At 47.2% G+C, this 24,658-nt stretch overlaps 1 protein-coding gene and 1 pseudogene across 2 annotated transcripts; both read right to left on the bottom strand.

Annotated features, from left to right (window-relative positions):
- Positions 1 to 9,537: 9,537 nt before the first annotated feature.
- Positions 9,538 to 13,346, bottom strand: LOC125535557 (putative FBD-associated F-box protein At5g53635; annotated as a pseudogene). Its single transcript, XR_015615728.1, has 5 exons — positions 12,256 to 13,346; positions 12,006 to 12,149; positions 10,890 to 11,132; positions 9,811 to 9,954; positions 9,538 to 9,730 (listed from the first exon to the last, which is right to left on the bottom strand). The product of XR_015615728.1 is annotated as a putative FBD-associated F-box protein At5g53635 (transcript).
- Positions 13,347 to 15,655: 2,309 nt separating this feature from the next.
- On the bottom strand, positions 15,656 to 24,380 carry LOC125535558 (uncharacterized). Its single transcript, XM_048698622.2, has 7 exons — positions 22,704 to 24,380; positions 21,753 to 21,833; positions 17,739 to 18,999; positions 16,969 to 17,361; positions 16,529 to 16,627; positions 16,111 to 16,425; positions 15,656 to 15,879 (listed from the first exon to the last, which is right to left on the bottom strand). Exons 1-6 carry the CDS (start codon positions 24,363 to 24,365, stop codon positions 16,142 to 16,144), a joined length of 3,780 nt encoding a protein of 1,259 aa, XP_048554579.2. The 5' UTR covers positions 24,366 to 24,380; the 3' UTR covers positions 15,656 to 15,879; positions 16,111 to 16,141.
- Between the last annotated feature and the right edge of the window lie 278 nt (positions 24,381 to 24,658).

Here is a 24,658-nt window from a genome sequence, read left to right on the forward strand (position 1 = left end):
CTTAATTATCATGAACTTAGTCTAAAATCTTTACAATATGTCTTGTAGATCAAATGGCCAACGTTGTTCTCAACTTCAACGCGTTCCTAGAGAAAACCAAGCTGAAAGACGATGGCAGCAACTATACGGACGGGGTCCGGAACCTGAGGATCATCCTCATAGCTGCCAAGAAAGATTATGTCCTACAAGCACCGCTAGGTGACGCACCCGTCCCATAGAACCAAGACTTTATGAACGCTTGGCAGACACGTGCTGATGATTACTCCCTCGTTCAGTGCGGCATGCTTTACAGCTTAGAGCCGGGGCTCCAAAAGCGTTTTGAGCGACACGGAGCATATGAGATGTTTGAAGAGCTGAAAATGGTTTTCCAAGCTCATGCCCGGGTTGAGAGATATGAAGTCTCCGACAAGTTTTTCAGCTGTAAGATGGAGGAAAATAGTTCTGTCAGTGAGCACATACTCACAATGTCTAGGTTACATAACCGCTTGACTCAGCTGGGAGTTAATCTCCCGGATGACGCAGTCATTGACAGAATCCTTCAGTCGCTTCCACCAAGCTACAAGAGCTTTGTGATGAACTTCAATATGCAGGGGATGGAAAAGACCATTCCTGAATTATTTGCAATGCTGAAATCAGCAGAGGTAGAAGTCAAAAAGGAACATCAAGTGTTGATGGTGAATAAAACCACTAAGTTCAAGAAAGGCAAGGGTAAGAAGAACTTCAAGAAGGACGGCAAGGGAGTTGCCGCGCCCGGTAAGCAAGCTACCGGGAAGAAGCCAAAGAATGGACCCAAGCCCGAGACTGGGTGTTTTTATTGCAAGGGAAGTGGTCACTGGAAGCGGAACTGCCCCAAATACTTAGCGGACAAGAAGGCCGGCATCACGAAAGGTATATGTGATATACATGTAATTGATGTGTACCTTACCAGTACTCGTAGTAGCTCCTGGGTATTTGATACCGGTGCGGTTGCTCACATTTGTAACTCAAAGCAGGAGCTGCGGAATAAGCGGAGACTGGCGAAGGACGAGGTGACGATGCGCGTCGGGAATGGTTCCAAGGTCGATGTGATCGCCGTTGGCACGTTACCTCTACATTTACCTACGGGATTAGTTTTAAACCTTAATAATTGTCATTTAGTGCCAGCTTTGAGCATGAACATTGTATCAGGATCTCGTTTAATTCGAGATGGCTACTCATTTAAATCCGAGAATAATGGTTGTTCTATTTATATGAGAGATATGTTTTATGGTCATGCTCCGATGGTGAATGGTTTATTCTTAATGAATCTCGAGCGTAATGCTACACATATTCATAGTGTGAGTACCAAAAGATGTAAGGTTGATAATGATAGTCCCACATACTTGTGGCACTGCCGCCTTGGTCACATAGGTGTCAAACGCATGAAGAAGCTCCATGCAGATGGACTTTTAGAGTCTCTTGATTATGAATCATTTGACACGTGCGAACCATGCCTCATGGGTAAAATGACCAAGACTCCGTTCTCAGGAACAATGGAGCGAGCAACCAACTTATTGGAAATCATACATACTGATGTGTGCAGTCCAATGAGCGTTGAGGCTCGCGGTGGCTATCGTTATGTTCTCACCCTCACTGATGACTTGAGTAGATATGGGTATGTGTACTTAATGAAACACAAGTCTGAAACCTTTGAAAAGTTCAAGGAATTTCAGAGTGAGGTTGAGAATCAACGTGACAGAAAAATCAAGTTTTTGCGATCAGATCGTGGAGGAGAATACTTGAGTCACGAATTTGGCACACACTTAAGAAAATGTGGAATAGTTTCACAACTCACGCCGCCTGGAACACCTCAGCGTAATGGTGTGTCCGAACGTCGTAATCGCACTCTATTAGATATGGTGCGATCTATGATGTCTCTTACCGATTTACCGCTATCTTTTTGGGGCTATGCTTTAGAGACTGCCGCATTCACTTTAAATAGGGCTCCGTCGAAATCCTTTGAGACGACACCGTATGAATTATGGTTTGGGAAGAAACCTAAGCTGTCGTTTCTAAAAGTTTGGGGATGCGATGCTTATGTCAAGAAACTTCAACCTGAAAAGCTCGAACCCAAGTCGGAAAAATGCGTCTTCATAGGATACCCTAAAGAAACTATTGGGTATACCTTCTACCTCAGATCCGAAGGCAAGATCTTTGTTGCCAAGAATGTTCCTTTCTAGAGAAAGAGTTTCTCTCGAAAGAAGTAAGTGGGAGGAAAGTAGAACTTGATGAAGTATTACCTCTTGAACCGGAAAATGGCGCAACTCAAGAAAATGTTCCTGAGGTGCCTGCACCGACTAGAGAGGAAGTTAATGATGATGATCATGAAACTTCAGATCAAGTTGCTACTGAACTTCGAAGGTCCACAAGGACACGTTCCACACCAGAGTGGTACGGCAACCCTGTCTTGGAAATCATGTTGTTAGACAACGGTGAACCTTCGAACTATGAAGAAGCGATGGCGGGCCCGGATTCCGACAAATGGCTAGAAGCCATGAAATCCGAGATAGGATCCATGTATGAAAACGAAGTATGGACTTTGACTGACTTGCTCGATGATCGGCGAGCCATAGAAAATAAATGGATCTTTAAGAAGAAGACAGACGCGGATGGTAATGTGACCATCTATAAAGCTCGGCTTGTCGCTAAGGGTTATCGACAAGTTCAAGGGGTTGACTACGATGAGACCTTCTCACCGGTAGCGAAGCTAAAGTCCGTCCGAATCATGTTAGCAATTGCCGCATTCTATGATTATGAGATATGGCAAATGGACGTCAAAACGGCATTCCTTAATGGTTTCCTTAAGGAAGAATTGTATATGATGCATCCAGAAGGTTTTGTCGATCCTAAGAATGCTGACAAGGTGTGCAAGCTCCAACGCTCGATTTATGGGCTGGTACAAGCATCTCGGAGTTGGAACATTCGCTTTGATGAGATGATCATAGCGTTTGGGTTTACGCAGACTTATGGAGAAGCCTGCGTTTACAAGAAAGTGAGTGGGAGCTCTGTAGCATTTCTCATATTATATGTAGATGACATACTTTTGATGGGAAATGATATAGAACTCTTGGACAGCATTAAGGCCTACTTGAATAAGAGTTTTTCAATGAAGGACCTTGGAGAAGCTGCATATATATTAGGCATCAAGATCTATAGAGATAGATCAAGACGCCTCATAGGTCTTTCACAAAGCACATACCTTGATAAGATATTGAAGAAGTTCAATATGGACCAGTCTAAGAAGGGGTTCTTGCCTGTGTTACAAGGTGTGAAATTGAGCTCAGCTCAATGTCCGACCACGACAGAAGATATAGAAGAGATGAGTGTCATCCCCTATGCCTCAGCCATAGGTTCTATTATGTATGCCATGCTGTGTACCAGACCTGATGTAAACCTTGCCGTAAGTTTGGTAGGAAGGTACCAAAGTAATCCCGGCAAGGAACACTGGACAGCGGTCAAGAATATCCTGAAGTACCTAAAAAGGACTAAGGAAATGTTTCTCGTTTATGGAGGTGACGAAGAGCTCATCGTAAAGGGTTACGTCGACGCTAGCTTTGACACAGATCTGGATGACTCTAAGTCACAAACCGGATACGTGTATATTTTGAATGGTGGGGCAGTAAGCTGGTGCAGTTGCAAGCAGAGCGTCGTGGCGGGATCTACATGTGAAGCGGAGTACATGACAGCCTCGGAGGCAGCGCATGAAGCAATTTGGGTGAAGGAGTTCATCACCGACCTAGGAGTCATACCCAATGCGTCGGGGCCAATCAAACTCTTCTGTGACAACACTGGAGCTATTGCACTTGCCAAGGAGCCCAGGTTTCACAAGAAGACCAGGCACATCAAGCGTCGCTTCAACTCCATTCATGAAAATGTTCAAGATGGAGACAGAGATATTTGTAAAGTACATACAGACCTGAATGTAGCAGATCCGTTGACTAAACCTCTCCCTAGAGCAAAACATGATCAACACCAGAATTCCATGGGTGTTCGATTCATCACAATGTAACTAGATTATTGACTCTAGTGCAAGTGGGAGACTGTTGGAAATATGCCCTAGAGGCAATAATAAAAGCATTATTATTATATTTCCTTGTTCATGATAATTGTCTTTATTCATGCTATAATTGTGTTATCCGAAAATCGTAATACATGTGTGAATAATAGACACCAACATGTCCCTAGTAAGCCTCTAGTTGACTAGCTCGTTGATCAACAGATAGTCATGGTTTCCTGACTATGGACATTGGATGTCATTGATAACGAGATCACATCATTAGGAGAATGATGTGATGGACAAGACCCAATCCTAAACATAGCACAAGATCGTATAGTTCGTTTGCTAGAGTTTTCCAATGTCAAGTATCCTTTCCTTAGACCATGAGATCGTGTAACTCCCGGATACCGTAGGAGTGCTTTGGGTGTACCAAACGTCACAACGTAACTGGGTGACTATAAAGGTATACTACGAGTATCTCCGAAAGTGTTTGTTGGGTTGACACGGATCAAGACTGGGATTTGTCACTCCGTATGACGGAGAGGTATCACTGGGCCCACTCGGTAATGTATCATCATTATGAGCTCAAAGTGACCAAGTGTCTGGTCATGGGATCATGCATTACGGTACGAGTAAAGTGACTTGCCGGTAACGAGATTGAACAAGGTATTGGGATACCGACGACCGAATCTCGGGCAAGTAACATACCGATTGACAAAGGGAATTGTATACGGGGTTGCTTGAATCCTCGACATCGTGGTTCATCCGATGAGATCATCGAGGAGCATGTGGGAGCCAACATGGGTATCCAGATCCCGCTGTTGGTTATTGACCGGAGAGCAATCTCGGTCATGTCTACATGTCTCCCGAACCCGTAGGGTCTACACACTTAAGGTTCGGTGACGCTAGGGTTGTAGGGATATGTATATGCAGTAACCCGAATGTTGTTCGGAGTCCCGGATGAGATCCCGGACGTCACGAGGAGTTCCGGAATGGTCCGAGGTAAAGAATTATATATAGGAAGTGCTATTTCGGCTATCGGGACAAGTTTCGGGGTCACCGGTATTGTACCGGGACCACCGGAAGGGTCCCGGGGGTCCACCGGGTGGGGCCACCTATCCCGGGGGCCCCATGAGCTGAAGTGGGAAGGGATCCAGCCCAAAGTGGGTTGGGGCGCCACTTCCCCTAGGGCCCATGCGCCTAGGGTGGGGGAAACCCTAAAGGGGGGCGCCCCCTTGCTTGGGGGGCAAGCCCCCACCCCTTGGCCGCCGCCCCCCTAGGAGATTGCATCTCCTAGGGCCGGCGCCCCCCCTAGGCCCCCTATATATAGTGGGGGGGATGGAGGACCTCAGACCTACGCCTTTGGTGCCTCCCTCTCCCTCTCCAACACCTCCTCCTCCTCCATAGAGCTTGGCGAAGCCCTGCCGGAGTACTGCAGCTCCATCACCACTACGCCATCGTGCTGCTGCTGGAGCCATCTTCCTCAACCTCTCCTTCCCCCTTGCTGGATCAAGAAGAAGGAGACGTCACGCTGACTGTACGTGTGTTGAACGCGGAGGTGTCGTCCGTTCGGCGCTAGGATCTCCGGTGATTTGGATCAAGTCGAGTACGACTCCCTCATCCCCGTTCTTTGAACGCTTCCGCGCGCGATCTACAAAGGTATGTAGATGCATCCGATCACTCGTTGCTAGATGAACTCATAGATGGATCTTGGTGAAACCGTAGGAAATTTTTTGTTTTCTGCAACGTTCCCCAACAGCGCCCCCCTTCCCTAGTCCAATTCGGATCAGACCAAGGGGAGGGGTGCGGCCACCCTTGAGGCCCTTTTCCTTCTTTCCTGTATGGCCCAATAAGGCCCAATACGTATTCTCGTAACTCTCCGGTACTCCGAAAAATACCCGAATCACTCGGAACCTTTCCGATGTCCGAATATAGTCGTCCAATATATCGATCTTTACGTCTCGACCATTTCGAGACTCCTCGTCATGTCCCCGATCTCATCTAGGACTCCGAACTCCGTCGGTACATCAAAAACTCATAAACTCATAATATAACTGTCATCGAAACCTTAAGCGTGCGGACCCTACGGGTTCGAGAACAATGTAGACACGATCGAGACACGTCTCCGGTCAATAACCAGTAGCGGAACCTAGATATTCATATTGGCTCCCACATATTCTACGAAGATCTTTATCGGTCAGACCGCATAACAACATACGTTGTTCCCTTTGTCATCGGTATGTTACTTGCCCGAGATTCGATCGTCGGTATCTCAATACCTAGTTCAATCTTGTTACCGGCAAGTCTCTTTACTCGTTCCGTAATACATCATCCTGCAACTAACTCATTTGTTGCAATGCTTGCAAGGCTTAAGTGATGTGCATTACCGAGAGGGCCCAGCGATACCTCTCCGACAATCGGAGTGACAAATCCTAATCTCGAAATACGCCGACCCAACAAGTACCTTCGGAGACACCTGTAGAGCACCTTTATAATCACCCAGTTACGTTGTGACGTTTGGTGGCACACAAAGTGTTCCTCCGGTAAACGGGAGTTACATAATCTCATAGTCATAGGAACATGTATAAGTCATGAAGAAAGTAGTAGCAACAAACTAAACGATCAAGTGCTATGCTAACGGAATGGGTCAAGTCAATCACATCATTCTCCTAATGATGTGATCCCGTTAATCAAATGACAACTCATGTCTATGGTTAGGAAACATAACCATCTTTGATCAACGAGCTAGTCAAGTAGAGGCATACTAGTGACACTCTGTTTGTCTATGTATTCACACATGTATTATGTTTCCGGTTAATACAATTCTAGCATGAATAATAAACATTTATCATGATATAAGGAAATAAATAATAGCTTTATTATTGCCTCTAGGGCATATTTCCTTCAAGATCTCCATACATGACTGCATCCCCATCGGCAGAACCAACTTGAATCTCAGGCAGCTGGGACACAACGGGCACAACCTGAAGCTTGGCGAGAGCGGCCTTTGTCAAATTTGAAATGAGGTCCTTGGAGCAATTATAAAGCCTAAGAAACTATATATCATCAAATAAACCCTAATAAAGTATATATCATCAAATAAGGGAGCAATAATAGATTATTGTGTTTTCAAACAATTCAAATTTAGGAGCATTAATTTTCTGAAGTTCCTGGATTAACCTTTTTTTAGTGGAGTTCCCACCCCGATGTCATTGTCCCCACCTCGCACCCACACCACCGACCTCCACCCGTAGACGTCGTTGTCCCTTCCCTTCATGGATAGGGCACCTCCCTCCTAACTGCCTATCAGCCTATCCACTCGACTGAGAGTTGGAACCAGCGTCCCAAACGTATCGCCGGTTTCGGGATTCCGCTGGCGAGATATGTTTGTCCATTGTGGTAGAATCAACTACCCTTGAAGTGTAGGCGAGATACATGGTTGCAGCATCCCATGCGGCCGTCATGAGGGGAGCCCCAGATTGTAGCAGTTAGCGGCCCTGTCTCCAGCAAGCTCCCCTGTGCTGTGTTGCAGTAGTGCGACTAGTGTGTTACAGTAATACGGCTAGCGGCCCCAACCCCCTTGCATTATGCGTTGCAACACTGCGATGAACGGCACCCACCTCCGGTCTCCCATTGAGTGTTGCATTGCAGCACTGTGGTGAGGGGCGCCTGCCTTCAGCCTCTCCCTTCGTGCCGTGTTGCAGCACTGTGGCAAGCGACGTTCACCATCCCCCCCCCCCCCCCCCCCCCCGCGCATGTTGCATTGCAACATGTCGGTGACCTCACAGCATCACTACCTCAGTGCCCAACCTTGTGGCGGCGTTGGCACGCCCGTCGAATACAGCAACACACTCTCCCCGCGCACACTCACCCCAACCCTTTGCGTCGCCTACTCCACCCCTTAAGGTTGCAACACTAGCTAGCCACCGCTTGTTGCAGCACACGGCCGGCTCGCGACATTGCGTGTCATCCCGCTCGCAGCAATGGGAGATGTTGGCGTCCTTCCCGCATCATCGACGCATCTCGGGTGCCCGCCCCCCTCCCAATATTAATGTTGTAGCAATTGTGAAGAGCCTGGAGCCCACGCGAGGATGAATGCAGGGAGTAACACACATGGGCACACTGTTGTGAAATAGACGGGTGACGTGATGAGGTTATGCATTCATGAAGGTGTGTTGGTTGTATGACACACGCGACAAGAAGTACTCCGTCCTTTTCAAAATATAAGGTGTGCGTTGACCTTTTTGATCTTCATCACACAACTTGGACTATGATTTTCACTTACTGTATGCCTACAAAATTATTATAAAGACATACTCCCTCCATCCGAAAATACTTGTCCTAGAAATGGTTATGTTTCGGACGGAGGGAGTATGAAACACAATTGTTTTGCAAGACAAATACGATGACAATACATGTTCAACTCATGTACTTTGGTATATATTATGGTCAAAGTCATGCATCAAAGACTGTGCAAAGTCAAGCGTGCCTTATATTTTGGAAAGAAGAAAGTATCTCGTAAAAGGATAAGATCGAAATAAAATAAATAAAGTTCTGGGAACGGGGAAAGGTATGTGTGCAGGACACTTGCGGTGGAGGGCGGCGGCGTGCTATAATCAATCTGGTTATTAAGAATGTTTTCTAAGAAATTTTGTGTAAGGACTGTTCTACAATCTATACCGATATAGAACGTACTTCCTTTGTGATCAAATTTGAACTAAAATCACGACACTTATTTTTGGATGTAGGGAGTATAATTTTAACTGAAGTGACACGTAGCATTATTAAGCTAACCCAACCAAGCGTTTGAGCGATGAGAGATGGCATATTTTTAGTGATGAGAGAGGAGCTTAGCAAAATGAACAAATGGGTGGCTGACTCGCGGGTCCATACTCACTATGGGCCCGTGAGCAACCGTGTGTTCAAATTCGTCCCAAGCAGACATCGAGACCACCGCAGAACCAACAAGTCGCCTCCACAGTCCGCTCAGAAACCCCGAAATCCACAAACCCTCGCCGGCGCCGCCATTGGCCATGGCCGAGCAGGTGGCACCCTTCACGACGGCGGGCAATGCACGGTGCCATGGCGCTGACTTGCACAAGATGGAGGAAACTGCAGAGTTCAATAGATTGTGTTTACTTTGCCCAATAGGAGGTGAAAGAATGTACAAGGATGCTCTCATCTTCCACCTTGGAGATTGAGCATCTACAAACTTGCTAAGCTCATCTGCAATCTATTATACAACATTCATCCTTTGTTTTCCATTTCTGCTACTCCTTAGGTTGCTTGCCACCTAGTGGACGTTCATATTGAGCTCATCTAGAGTGAAATGCTACCCCACTTCATCATCAAACACTATACTTTCTTTTGTCCGCTTCTAGATCTTCTATGTGTTTCAAATAGGCATCCCATTTTTGTTGGTCTTTTAGAAACTCCCAACAATGCTCAAACATAAATGGACCGTCTTGTTTGTGATCTGCCTTATAAGTTTGCATTGCCCTCTTCTTTAAATCTGCATCATTTTCACCACTACAGCATCAGCCTCCTTATAGCTCTCACAAAACCACAACCCTTTTCTTAATTCTTCCAAAGCGACCCTTCACATTTTTGGGGATGATATTGTTGTAGACAACATCAACATCATTCCAATATTGGTCGTTCTTCTTGTAATTCGATTAGATCGGGTCTGTTTGAATTATTCAACCAGACACTGACCTGCAATATTATCAAAAGGGGTTTATCGTCGTGCTAGTAATGCAACACATGGAGCCAGCATGCATACTAAAAAAACTTACCAGTCGAAGCTCCTGTTATGTCGATATCAGGAGTTTTTCAGTCCTTGCACAATGGTCACCATTAGCGTCATCGTCAACGTTGATTGGTTGCGGCAAACTCCCATTGTTCACCAGGTTGTGTGGCTTGGTGTGTTCCCAAAGAAACTAAGGAAACCACCAGGTGGGTGAGAATCCACTCCCCAGCTCAACCAATATTACATGATCAAACAAATTGACTTCGTACTACATCATGATTTTAAACAAATGGCATACAATTTCCCTTTCCCCAGCAGCCAGTCCCTTTGCTTCCAAAAAACTCTGTTCCTTTGCTTCCAGATACTCCAGCAAATCAGAATGTAAAATGCCGTGAGATTGGGTTTGAGCAGAGCCATCCCAGGAACCCCAACCATACCATCCCTGAATACACACACATTGTGGTCAAGGGGCGGCTGCACATGGATGGATGTACAACACCTATGCAAAGACGCCATGAGGACGGAGCTGAAGCTCCTCTATTTGGTTATGTTGCTTCCCCTGCCTCAAGTGTAATGCTTTGCTACTGTTACCCTAGTTTTTCTACACCTTTCATGATTGAAAAGAACCTCAACTATCTATCATGTTCCATTCAAGAGATGGAACGGAACAGGGGGAGCCATTTTCGGCTACCCATTTATCTAAAAAACACACACCAGGAATGGAACATTTAGCCACAATGAAATGGTCCGAGGAGCATAGATAGGTAGGTAGGTAGGTAGGTAGGTAGGTAGGTAGGTAGGGAAATTGGTAGCATGGGCTACAGGGCAAGTAAAATATCAGTTGATAGCATCAGACACCAAGCCGCAAATTCAATAGACCAACATAAGGCCGCGGGTAGCAATAGATATACCACGTCCACTCCATGGCTTGCAACGAAAACACGACACCGCACTACTCTACAGAGGCTAAGCTTGGAAGACCCCCGCGGCGAACGAAAATGGGTCAGGGAAAGAGAAATCCGCCCCGGTTTTGAAGTTCCAGGGAGCACCCCCTGGTTGTCCTTGGTTCACAACCACAAACTGGTAGCTGGACTCAGATGCCATGTTTCTGCAGCTGTGTCTCACCTTGGCGTCCGCCTCCTTGGTCGAGTACGGTGTGAAAAGTGGATTGGCCATCAAAATGAACGCGGACCGCAGCGAGCGCGCGCTACCGAAGAAGAACTCCAGGAAGCCAACCTCACCAGTGTCCCCTCTGAACTCGCGGAGGCACATCGTGTGGATGCGCGAGACGACATTTTCGATGGGACCAGACTCCTCCCAGAACTTGCGGGTGAGGTGGTTACCAATGGGTTGATCGCATCTTTTGCTCTGCAAAAAACAGATTAGATCGGTCAACAGTTGGACGTACCAGAAGTCAAGAGGCAAAGCAATATAAATCAAAATATCAGTAACAAATATCATAACATAAACAGATGAACAAGGTACAGACGACCTGATTGTTGAGAACAAATGGTAATGCTTGGCTTATTTTAGCTATATTGGTCAAGAATAAGAATGTACTGTATATGATAATTTGTCAGGTATGCCTAGTCATAATAACGCCGTTATCATCATCTTATTCTGTTATTCATGGGCAAATTACTCAGCTTAGCATGCATAACACAATACATGGCTCACACTTCACAGTAGAAGAAAATAAAAAGGCCATAAAGGACTTTAATGATAATTGACTTGACAGATATATGCAAATAAGTGAGAACACTGCAAGCAACTAAATATGCTGCAAGATGGAACAAGTTTTTCAATTGACGTGTGGAGGAAATTGTTAAGAATAATAAGCTGAGATAAATAAGTTTGTAGTTTCCATTAGCTGTCAGGAAGAAAAAGGTTAGAAAAGAAAATGGTATTATAATTCCCTTTTTGTGAGGAAATGGAGCATTTTTTTAGGCTAAGATTCAGAATCTACACTGCATGCAGTGCTAACTGCTCAACACTAAATACTGGAATCTATACTGGTCCATAACTAAATGCTGGATCTGATTTTTACTAGTAGAAACGACAACTCTATATTTCAATGGGTGGAAGTACCAGACTGTACACATTACGAAATAGCCTAGTAGTGCAGGCTGCAGAGAAAAAAAAAACAGGTAATAACAATGACAGATAATAACAGACTTGGAAGTAAATAACAGGTAAGAAATCCCTAGAAATGTAAGCAGAACATGAATTGGTGACAAATACCATAATGTGCAGTCTCTCAACGTTGGGAAAGCATCTGAGGAAGGTGGGCACCATCTCGACGTCACTGCGAACCCCGAAACGCACATTCAAGCTCAGAATTTTCACGGTTGTGAGCATGGTACTTGTGCTTGCCTTTATCCCGGGCTGAAATTTTCACAATTCAATAAGAACATCACACAACTAATTGAGTCATCAGCTGAACATATTTGCTAACTGAACTAACAGAGACATGGGAGACCAGGGGATGTACCATGATGGCCGTTTTCCCAACCTCTAGGACCTGTCCTGGCTCTAAGAATCCAAACGTGTGCAGCTTGGGGGCATCGACAATCCTGACTCTGAAGGCACCACGACCAACTCTGCCAGAGAGGATAAGCCGCTCGAGGCATGGAGCCTTTACCATGGTGATGTTCTCCACAACCGAGCTGCAGATTTGCACGCAGCGTAGGCTCTGGCTGACGAGGCGTAGACGCAGCTCCCTTCGGCATCCCTCGATGTTGAGGATCTCCAGGACAGGGCTCCTGGCGACGAGGGACTCGACGGCGCCGTGCTCCATTTCAACGCTGCATATGCCGAGCTCGACAAGGTGGGGAAAGGAGGCACCGCGCAGGACGTCCATGCTCGGCAATTTCCAGAAGCCGATGTAGAGGCTGGTGAGGGTGCTGACGCTGAAGAGAGTGGCGGGGAGGGGCACGTCTTGCGGCCACGGTCGGTTGACGAGGACGAGATCTTGGACGCCCTTGGCGGCGAGGAGCTGGATCCAGCGCGCGAGCCGGGCAAGGTAGCCATTATGTGGCTGCAGACGAGATCGACGCAGTGGAAGGGCCCCGGGTGCGCTTCGAGGATGCGGGACACGGCCGCGGTGACGGCCGGCGAGTTGGCGCGCGTAGGAGGCCAGACGTGGCCGTCGGGGAGGAGGTGGGCGTCGCTGAGGACGAGGGGCGTGGAGCGCCAGAGCGTGCGCCAGCAGGTGGAGAGCACGGCGGTGCGCGCGGCGTCCTTGACGGGGAGGCGAGCGACGATGTTGCGCAGGAGCTCGTCGGGGAGGCTGCTGAAGCGGTCGACGCCGTCGGTGGAGGCGGCGAGGGCCGTGAGCCGGCCGCTGTGGGTGAACGGCGGGCGGGGGACGAGGGGGTAGATGTACGCTAGCACGTGCTCCACGAATTGGTCCACCTCGTGCGGGTCACAGCCATTGCGCCGCAATGCGGCCGCCGTCGCAGGATCGACGTTGGTGAACGGTCTCGGGTCGGCCATGGTCAGACGGCGGCGCCGGCGGACGAGCCGGCGAGGGTTTGGGGATTCGACTGGGTGTGGGTGGTGGACTGTGTGGCGATGGTGGGCCGTTCGTCTTATAAAAGAGACCGAAGCAGTCTCTCTGTGGTGGCCCTGGAATGTTGTTACTTGGTTGGGCCAAAGCCCGACACAAGTTGCTCACGGACCCACGATTCAGTCACTTATTTGGGTTTTTTTTACCCCTCAAAAAAATGTTTCTTTATTTTCTTTTATGTCTAAAGAAAAAAAAACTTATTTGCTTCTTTTGCTGAGCCATCTTGATCGCCACACTAAAAGTGGTTTAGTATGGACGTCGTTCACTTATCCCGTCAAAAAAACATATTTCACTTAGTACTTGCATGTGGAGGATGGTCCTGTTTTTCACGGTAGGCGGCTAGGGTTTGCTTACTCCGTCGACGTCCCACCAACGTTGAGGTCTTGTTTGCCACCTATCCCAATCCCTGCCCTATCCCAGGCTTGCGCAGACGCTTGGGCTGACCTGAGGGATGACCCGCTCATCTTCTCGCCCTTGGTGTTCCGTGGTAAGATCAGACGAGAGAGGCCATATTGGATTGTCGAAGCGGCGATAATGGTGTCGACGGGATCGAACTTTAGGGAGGTGGAGGAGGGTAAGAAGGCATCAGGTGATGATGGAGGACTGGAAGACTGAAAGTGGCAATGAGGAACATAAATCTAAAAGAGGGAGAGCTGGATGACATCTTTGTCGAGGAGGGGAGATTGGAGAGCCAACAAAGGTGTGCAGTGCCGAAGGTCAAAACGAACAAGTCGCTCAAATGTGTCGTGCTGAACGACGCTCTGAAATTTGCATGGAGTCTTGCGCATGAACCGGAGATTCGTGGGGTTGATGACAACCTCTTCGTCATTCAGATGTCTTGTCTCGGCAACTAAAAAAGATGATGTCATAAGGGTTAAGGATTTTCCAGGATTTGATGATTTTGATCGAAGAATTTGATGATAGGGTTGCACTAGAGTCACTGAAGTTGGAAAGGTTGTGGTTTGGACTGAAATACACAGTATCCCGTATCTCTAGCGCAAGGAGACGTGTTGTGGACCGGTTGGCTTGGAGGGTTGACATTGCTGGGAGGGTTGAGATGAATCCTACAAGACGGTTTGAAGGGAACTTTCCATACTTGGGAAAGCATTGAAGTGAGCAAACCTTTAATTCACTTTTCACTTCTAAACTTGGATGGAAAAGATGAATCCTACAAGCACTGGAACGAACCGAAGGCACCCTGTCATCAGCGCCCCTCCCTCGCCGGAGCCAAACAAACCCTATTATAATAGACGACTGGAAAGTCATTTGCAACAACCGTCGCCGATGAAGTGAAAGTGTAAATCGTAAGGATCAAACATGTAGACACAAGAATGGTGACATGGAGCTTGGCCATGAACCTCGAGCTCAGTCATTGTATGTCCACACGAATGGCGACGTGGAGCTTGGCCATGGTGCGGGGCACCTCGAGCTCAGTCACCGTGCGTGCCACCTCGAGCTCAGACGAGGTACGGGCGTGCACTGGGTGACAACGGTGAACTGTGAACCACCAGCATGCACGTACTTGCCTGCTCGCCAGCACGCATGCGTACGTGCTTTCCCCGGGTGGGCGACGCGTTCCCCGTCCTCGCAGTCGCACCTGAGCACCGCGGAAGCTCGACGTCACCTCCGACGGCAGCGTCGCCGCCGTCGTGTGACGCATGCTGCGCGACCTTAACAACATCGACGTGCTTGTCAACAACGTAGGGATCGGGTGTATTCGCAAAAAAAAACGTAGGGATCGGGTGGAGCCTCCTACCAGCAGGGTAGACACGTCGGGCTCTCGCTTCCGCGACGAGGACGAAGCCGACGAACCCAAACGCCTCACCGGTGTCTACAATGGGGCCCATCATTGATGTGTCGAGAGGCCGAGCCCTGGGACCCGGCGGTCGTCGTTTAAGACCAGCCCGCGGCGTGTAGGTCCGGTCAGTGGTGTGCTCCAAGATAGTGCCCCAGCTGCGGCAGTGCAACATGCACCCGAGTTGCTCGATCAAATGCCCACCAGTGCTGAAAGGTCACACGCAAGATGGGGTCTGGGGAAGGGAATTTCTAAACAGCCTTACCTTTGCATAAATTCTGCAAGGAGGCAGGTTCGAAGAGAGAATTTTTTTGCCGCGTCAGCGAAGGCCGTCCAAAACCGGGATGAGTCGGCAGCGATACCGGGTCAGCTGAGACGAGGGGACTAAACTGTCCGGTTTGAAAAGCTAAGAGGCCAAGATTTGTTGGTTTTGAAGTTGAGGGGCCAAATCTAGACTTTCAGAGTAGTTGAATATATTTCTCCCTTCTTTTTATGTTACAATCTTTACTTTGCCATGAAGATTGAGCGTAAGAAAGCCGCATCTTATTCGCGTGAAGATTTATTGATAGAATTCGAGTTCACAAATTTAAATTCAAGAATAAGCATATAGGTAAGTATACATATATCGCTGGTAACAAGTACGAGCAGCCTGTTGTTATTTCTTCCAAATGTCAACTTCCGGGCGATTGAACGGTCCAACCAGAAGAAGAAGGTGGCCATCAGAACAATCCTCCCCCCTTAATTTTCTGCACCTGCAAAATCAACCGAGCAATTACACGTGTTATCTCATTCTTACCCTGATCGAACAACTACCTGATTTGTGGCAAAGCGGGTTCGGGTTACATACTCCCTCCGTTTCGAATTACTTGTCGCAGGTATGGATGTATCTAGATGTATTTTAGTTCTAGATACATCCATTTCTGTGACGAGTAATTTGAAACGGAGGGAGTATAATTCTACTGGATCAAAGAATTTTTCAGTACCTTAGGCAGATGTGCTGCATGCTTTTGATCTTCAATTATTCTCTACCGCTGCGCCTGTGCCTGGTCCATCATCTTGGCCAGCCTTCCCAGGTTCCTTGGCGTCCACGGCAGCCGGAGCAGCGGTGGTAGTTGCAAGCGGTAATGCTGGGGGAGAAGCGGTTGTTTCAGTAGCTGGGGTTACTGTGGCAGGGGTCTCCTCTTTAGGCTTCGACGCCTGCGAGCTCGACGCATCACCGGTGGTTGTATCGCCGCCGCCGCCGCCGCCTCCGTCTTCGTCGGCGGGCTGCTCATCGTCTTTGCCTTTGTCTTCACCTTCTGCGGAAGCAAGCGCGCGCTATCGTTAGATTTAGACAGCCTTTATATAAGTGGGAAGCAAGCGCACACTTATCGGTGCTGTTGGAAATCAAGAGGGCGGGACCTGTTTGTGGTTCATCGGTGTTTTCTGTGTCTTGCTTGCTAGGTGGCTCATCTTGTCCTTTGGCATCTCTCGGTTCGTCTTGCCTTTCTTCTTTGGTTTCTGCAAAGCAAGTATTATTGATAGATCGCTTTCCATAGCTTTTGCAAAGCAAGTATTATTGATAGATCGCTTTCCATAGCTTTTGCAAAGCAAGTATTATTGATTGATTGATACAGTAGAAATAATGCAGTAAAACACAAACACATGATTGAGTTGAAACATGAAAATGCAGGAGAAAAAAACCATTTATTTAGACCTTAGCCAGTAAGGGTTTACTGGTTAGCAAAATCCCAGTTGGGGGTCAAGAAGCAAAATTATTATGCTTCATGTGTGGGGTTTTAATTAACCTCCTTTAAAAAAAATTAAAGTATGGGAAGATGTGGCAAAGTTAGGCAATGTACCACTTATTTTGTCTTTGTGGGTCTTATCGGTGACGGCACCTTTCTTGATATCTCCCTCGCTCGTTGGAACCGCTGTCTGATCGACAGCGAGAGTAGGTGACACTTGCTTCTCCACGACCTCTTTGAGTTCCTCGTTCTCATTGCTCGCCTGCACCTTATTCCCATCTACGTTAGGCTCATGTACTTGCGGACCCTTCTTCATGGGATCGTGCTCTTCATCTTTTGCCTCTCTCTTGATGTCGTTCTCTTTATTAACAATCTCATGGTTCTTATCTCCGCCGTCAACTTTTTTTATCTCATCAGTAGCTCCATTGTCTTCCTTGGCTGGTGCTGGTTGCTCATTTTCTCCTTGGGTGCCTTTGAGGTTGCTTGGCTTCTCTTCCTTTTTCACTTCTACAAACAAGTAAGAATGTTCAGATGAAAATTGGAAGCATCTCGGTTTCGGATGCAATATATATATCTTACTAACAAGGCATGGTTTTCACTTGAATTTGGACCCTGCTTTGTTTTTATCACTAGAGTAGGCATGGTTTTCAAACTCGTTTTCAGTTTAATTTCGTTGAAAATTTTAAAATTCATTAATTGCGGCAGATATTGAAGCAATCACCTTTTAGTCAAAATATTTTAGCAATTACGGCAGTACACATAAATATAATTTTTTTTCGAAATGTCGGTCATCTGACTAAAATGAAAACCAAAATCACTGAATTATTTCAGCTATGGCCAAAATATTTCCGACACTTAAATTCAAAAATGGAGTAGGGCCGAACCTTTTTGCGCTTTGCCAGCATCGTCGACACCATTTTCAGCTTTGGCAACGCCGGTAGCACCTTCTGCTTTACCTGGAGTTTGGCCGCCGGCGTCTTCTTCCTTGAGATCCCTCACCCACACCCCATGTTCGTCCACGGTACACACCGGTATTTTCATCCGCTTCTTAATGGGAATCAGCTTCTCTTTCTCTGTCCCCTCCTTCTCATTCAGCTCACCCTTACCTTTGGTTTGAGCCTTCACCACTTTAGAATCCTTATCGACAACCTCCACACACTTAATGGTGTTCCCATTCAACTTAGGGAGCAGGTCAGTCGTCCATTTCAGCTCGAACTCTTTGAGGTACCTGAGGCGCAGGGTCTCGATGACGTTGTCTCCGGGGATGTCGAGCTCCTTCACCTCCCCGCCTCTCACGTAGAGCTTCTTGAGTTTCTTGTTGCCGTTGAGCCACGTCGCCAATGGCAGCTTGCCCTCGGGGTAGCACCGGACGTCCAGCTTATCGAGCTGCGGCGGTAGCCGGAGGCAGGTCCAGGTATCAAGGAGATCTTGCAGCTGCTTCTGAATTTTCGGGCTACTATCCAGCAATATGCTCGGCCTCTCGCCCCACGTAACCGTGAGCGACAGGAGCCCGGCGAGCTTCGCGAGCTGCTTCATCTCGTCCTGCTCCACGTTGGCGTCGGTGGTGACGTTGACGCTGAGCTTCCAGAGCTTCTTCAGCTTGGCGAGGTGCTGTAGCCTGCACGCGTCGCGCCGCCGCTTGCCGACGCCGAACACGAAGCCCTTGAACACGCGCAGCTCCGGCAGGGCGGCGACCCCCCGCCCGATGTGCTCCAGCATGTAGCACTCGGTGAGGTCCAGGTGGGTCAGCCCCACAAGCTTCTTCACGGTGGACGACGGCAGCTTGACCAGGTTCTGGCACCCGCGCACGTCCAAGATGGCCAGCTTCCGGAGCCTCCGGACCTCACTTGGGAGCTCCGTCAGCCGCGACAACCCGCGCACGCTCAGGTACCGGAGGTTCTTCAGCTTGCCGATGGCGCTCAGCGACTCAAGAGCTTCCACCTCCATGTATGTCTCGTCGTCGGTGTTCCCCCACCGGCCGAGCTGCAGCACCTCCAGGCCGTCGGCGAGCTTTGTGAGCAAGGGCTCCGGGAGTCGGTACACGTGTGCATCAATGTTGAGGATGACTTTCTTCCTTTCAAACTCGATGAGTAGTATCGCAGTCTCCAACATTTCATCATCCCGTTTGGTCTCATCTTGTTGATCCTATTTAAAATCATGTAAGAATTAGATTGGACAAATGCTACATCTATGAAAAAAAATAGAGAGAGAGAGAGGGGGGGGGGGGTGATAATCATACATGCGAATTTGTCTTGAAAAGTATGTTCACAATGATTTTTATTTACGAATAATATTGTAACAGAAATAATTATCGCAGTCAAAACAAGAGCCAAGACTTCTATAATGTAGCTTATGATTATAATTCAAGGCAAGAAAAAAAAAAACAAATCTGGTATATTTCAATGTTTTCCCCCTCTTCAAATCATGGCATGAAGATTGAGTAATGATTTTTAACTTGGGTGTCATTGCCTTTTTCATCTATAGTCGCCATTATCCTAGTGTGTACACCTATCGGGAAAACATTTAACTGATGTAAGACAACGATAATAACAAATGACAATGTATAGATTTTAAATGGCATGTTAAGTCACTAAACCTATTGTTTCTTGAGTGAGCATATGTTTAGAAGTAAGGACTCTTATGTTGTGTGTAAATATATACCGAAGTTTAAACAAGAGTCAGTGAAGTTGTGCCCACGCAACCCACCAAGTTGTTGATGTTGACCAAGAACTTAGCTATATCCTAAGTTGTTAATTTTTAGATGGAGACTTATTGATTAATGCAAGACTCTTTCTTTTGACAATTTGCCAAGGAATATTTTCTATCATTTGATATTAACAAATAACTAGAGTTTATTGTTTAAAATCATGATGTAACAATATTTAATAGTACAACAAAAGATTAATACAGCTAAACATATTTTCACGGTTGGGTAGCTAACCTTACTTATATAAAGGGGATAATGTTTCATTTAAAGAAAGATTGCTAATGCATGTACGATTGTTTGAAAAAAAAAAATCTTAAGTCTTGGCCAATCATCTTGAACTTCACATTTCTTTATAGGCTAGAGAACTGTCATATTGTGGGTGCAAAATGATTGGGCGAAACCATGCAGGGAGAGTAGTGATCATTTTGTGTGTTTGGACGCTTGGGCGTCGGCCTATAACCATAACACTCTTTAAGGATGAGGCAAAGTTTATGCCTCCTTTTCCAAAAAAAAAAGATGGCTTGTATCTTGCTTAAGAAAAATGAGAACTAATATGAACTATACATTAATACATAAAAAACTTAAGTAATGGGAACTCAATGTACAAAAATAAAACTAACAAGAATTAAATTGCAATGTAGAGTTGCACTCAAGATGATTTTTATCAAATAGAACCTGGCCCCATTATATTATTAGAAAATAACCAGATATTATATATCTAAGTGGAAGGATACATGATTTTTTTTACTAGAAATTGTGCTCGCATAAAATAAAAGTTTTAATTTGCGTTTTCCCGCAACTAAAGAAAAAGAAAATTGGAAGAGTTCTTCTTATTGGCTTATTGCATAATAAAATAAAGAATCCTTAGAATTCCGTTTGCATAAGATACGCTACACCATACCATCGAAATCAAAAATAGGGTATGAGACAATTAATAACTTTGAAAACACGAAATAGTTGATGACATAAGTTGTTGTTCAGAAATAGGAAAGTGGAATGAAATCCAGTCTTAGTCAAATATTTCATATCTCTCCTAGACATTGTACTAATATGGTTATTCATTTATCTGTGAGTCTTAAATCTGCCCACTAATCCTTGGAACTAATCTTTAAAAAAGTCCTTGGAACTAACAATTGTCTTGTAGTTAAAATAGACTTTTCTGTTTGTCCCCAGTGAAGTTGCAGCCATGTATAGTCTCCCTCCTCCCTCCTCTCTTGCAACATTGCAAACACATTTTTATGGGGTGCTCAAAATTAATTAAGTGGGAAACTCAAATCAAATTTATGTTTTGTCCACACGAAATTTATTTTTCATAACATGCAACCTTACGTGGGAAATGTCCACCCCACCATGCAACGCATAGTACTATGTTACTTATATTAAGTATGTATTACAACTATATAACAATAATGTACAGAAAATAATATGTCTTCTTTGTTTCAGTTCTCATATTATTAATCCAAAATTTTACATTTCATACAATCAAAATTCATTGGATTACATTGTAATCAATTCCCGCAAAAAGCTTGGGGTGTCGTCAATTTGTTTGAGTTCATGACTATATTCCTGATGTCGAATCCATAAGTTGGATTTTCCTATTTGAGAAAAGCTCTAGTCTCTTGAGTTATAAGAAACGTATGCATATTAGGCACCCCAATTTTATTTAAGTAACTAGACAATTATTTTATTAATTAGTAAAAGGTAAATCTTTTGTCTTAGTTAAAATGTGCATTATATGTCTTAAAAGTCAAAGGGTGCATGCATTGAAATTTTATATATAATTTTAGGAATATATGTACAAAAAGAAAATACTAGACACCCCCCTTCCCCACCCCCTTCCCAGGATCGTCAACTTCTTGTAGCCCATAATGTATAGTTCGCTACTGCATTACGCAATGTATATCATTCATTTTTTAGAATTTGAAATTGTGTTCTAGTTATATGAAGTGATTTTAGCTGATGTACTGACCAAGTATACACAAGAATTTTCTCTAAGGACATACCAAGTGTTCTTTAAACATCTTAAGGGCATACCAAGTTACCCATGATAATTTTGGTAATTTCTAGTTCTGAGAGCATTTTTTAGCGACACTCTTTTAGATCATGTAATTTTCTAGTTAGTTTTTTTTTTGAGACAAATTTTCTAGTTAGGTGGGCAAGACTGAAATTACGGGTACACAAGGGAGCTAACCTGGGATGGGAGCCCACCTGGAGGCACCTTTGATGGACTGGGTTTCAACTGGGTCTGCGAATCATTGTCCTCCTGGAGCTTCTGCAGTCGGGAGATTGGTAGTATTTATTATTTAGGGGAAGTTTCTCAAACAATAATCAAGGGAATACTTTATTTTGCATTTAGGAAATATATTGCAAGGAAATGTTTTCTGAAGGGGATCCTAAAGGGTTGTACCCTGCAATAATTATGGTCCCATTTCCTAGTCAAGTTGGACTAGCTATTGATACTGAGAATACGTATAATAAAAGGTCTATAACATGTTTACATGTCACTTTGGTCCATGTGGAGGAGAGAAATGCAAAAAAGCGGACTCTCATGCAAAAGACCACCACAACAAGTGCTTCAAAACAAGTAGAATGATATATAAAGGAAAGAAAAGGAGAAAATTGTAAAAAGATGACCAATGTAGTAACAGCCGATTTTATAGCTAACTAATTATAAGAGTGATTGCCGAAGGGAAATGGTCTAGTGCTACTTTTCTTTGAGAGATGTGGCTAGCTAGGTCTTAGTCGACTAAGACTTAACCAAGACTAAGTCAAGTGACATAATATGTAAAAAGAAAAAAGAAAAGTTTGCATGAATCTTCATGTAAGATCCTACGAATATAGCATCAAAAATGCTAGACTTACGGGTGGCATCTGCGGATTTTACTTACGGACTTGTTTCCCCACAAATTATCTCCCCCCGATTCCTAGTGGTGGCCCCCTCTTCTTCTGATTTTCTAATCACATATTGACAGCTCATCTCGTAACCTCACTCCCGTGCAAAACTTCCGTAGGTGTAGCGTTGTCCAATATAGCATCCACTGAGATGTAACGATTCCAATACACTAGTACTCCTTCTGTTCTAAAATAGATGACTTGGAACGGAGAGAGTATTAGCCATGTCCGGAGAAAGGAGGTGGAGTACCTGTGATGGGCCCCCGACTGCTTGCGTGGCCGGAGGAGGCTCCTTTGTTTGGCTGGGCTTGGGCCGGGTCCGGGGCCGCAAGCCGTCCTCCTCGCGCAGTTTCTGCATCCGGGCACGGTTGGCCGCCGTGAGGCAGAGGACCTCCGACTTGGGCTGGCTGAAAGCCGGGCCACCGGGGTCGTCAAGGTCGGCGCACTCCTTCTCCCTCGCCAGCCGCTTCGCCATCCAGTGCACCAGCGGGTTCACCCGGCAGCCGTAGATGACCCTGGTGCTGCCGTTGTTGATCGGCTCCAGGAAGCCGCCGCCGGAGAGCTTCGAGAAGATCCCGTCCGCGCCTCCCGCCCTCTCCGACGGAAGGTTGAACCGCGTGGACCACCAGTACGTCACGGCCTGCTTCTTCACCTGCTCGCCGAGCGGGAACACCGAGAAGGTGAGGAGGCACTGCTGGTGCGGCTGCTGCTTGTGGTTCGGGAGCTTCCTGAACTCGGCGAGCGTCAGCCTCGTGCACGCGTCCTCCAGGATCTTCTCCAGACGCACCTCCGCCCGTTCCCACCGCCGGCGCGCCTTCTCCTTATCCTCCTCTTGCGCTGCCGTCGACGGCTCTTTGGTTTTGGTGGTCTCTTCAGTTTTGTCGTCCTGCTTCGACTTCGTCCCCGCCTCCTCCTCCGGCGGTGACGACGTCGACGCCTTGGTTTCCCCACCTTTCTCCTTCTCCGCAGCCGACTGGTCCTCCTCCGGCTTCTCCGCATTCTTCGGGGAGCGATGCCGGCCGTACCAGGCCAAGGTGTCCTTCACGAGCACGAACGCATTATGAAGTTTCTTTTTCATGGGAGTTCGGTTGGCGTCAGCTTCGCCTGCAGAGGCGACGACACCTTCGGGAGGCCGGACGCTCTCGGTGCGCTGCAGGCTCTTGCGGCGCTTGGTTTGGTGCGGTTCCCCGGGCGGCGCCTCCTTCCGCCCCGCCGGCGACAATGAGGCCTCGGCTTCATGGCGACGGCGCTTGCTCCCTTCACTTTCCTCCTTCTGTGCGGCCAGCTCGTCCTCCACCTTAGGCTGCTCGATCGCCTGGCTCGGCTTCCCGAGGCGGAGGCGGAAGAGGGAGAGAAGCAACAGCACCGGCGACCGAACGCGGGTCCAGCGACTTGTGCCCGGCTTCCTCTCCTCTGCTCGGGGCGAGTTTGCCGTGGCAGAGTCCTTCCCGTCTTTGGCAGTACCGCCTTGCTTCTGCTCCTCAGGAGGCGGCGGCGGCGGTGGTGGTGCAGGAAGGTGGTCCTCGGCACTGGTGGTGGCCGCCGTCTCCTGCGACGGAGCCTGTGTTTTCTCAGACATGCCGGCGATGTCGCCGGTCCCGGTTTGCCTCTGCGTGTCAGCCTGTGGCGGGCTGACCGTTTCTCCCGCTGGTGTTTTGTTTTGCGGCGGCGGGGGTGGTGTTTGGCCGGCCGTGTCTGTCTCTGGTGGTGGAGGGGGTGTCACTGACGCGTCGCCGACGGCCTGGTCAGGTTTCGGTGGCGGTGGCGGTGGTGGTGCTGGGGCGACCATTTCTGTCTCTGCTGGTGGGGGTGGAGGGGGTGACGCCGACGCATCGCCGACGGCCTGGTCAGGTTTCGGTGGAGGTGGGGGTGGAGGTGGAGGGGATGCGGCCGGGCCGCCGGGCGCAGCCATGGCTGACGGGGCAATGCTGCGACGATGTAGTGCGTGGAGATGGAGAAGTACATCATGTATATAGCCGATGGCGCCGAGTTCATCTTTGGCTGGAATGGAATTTCATTGCTTGCGCCTGACGTGCATGCATATGGTCGACCTCAAAAGCTTGCCGCCAGCGAGCTTATTCCAGAGCCGCCGTTTCAGCTAAGAATGATCCCTGGCCCGAAGCTTCCGCCCTCTGAATAAATCTGCAAGCAAAGCACCAGATCCATGCATGCAGGTTGCATTAGCTGTGGAACCCATCAAAATCT

Source organism: Triticum urartu, chromosome 2A (assembly GCF_056163025.1).
Source record: "Triticum urartu cultivar PI428250 chromosome 2A, HENAU_Tu73, whole genome shotgun sequence".
NCBI lineage: Eukaryota > Viridiplantae > Streptophyta > Magnoliopsida > Poales > Poaceae > Triticum > Triticum urartu.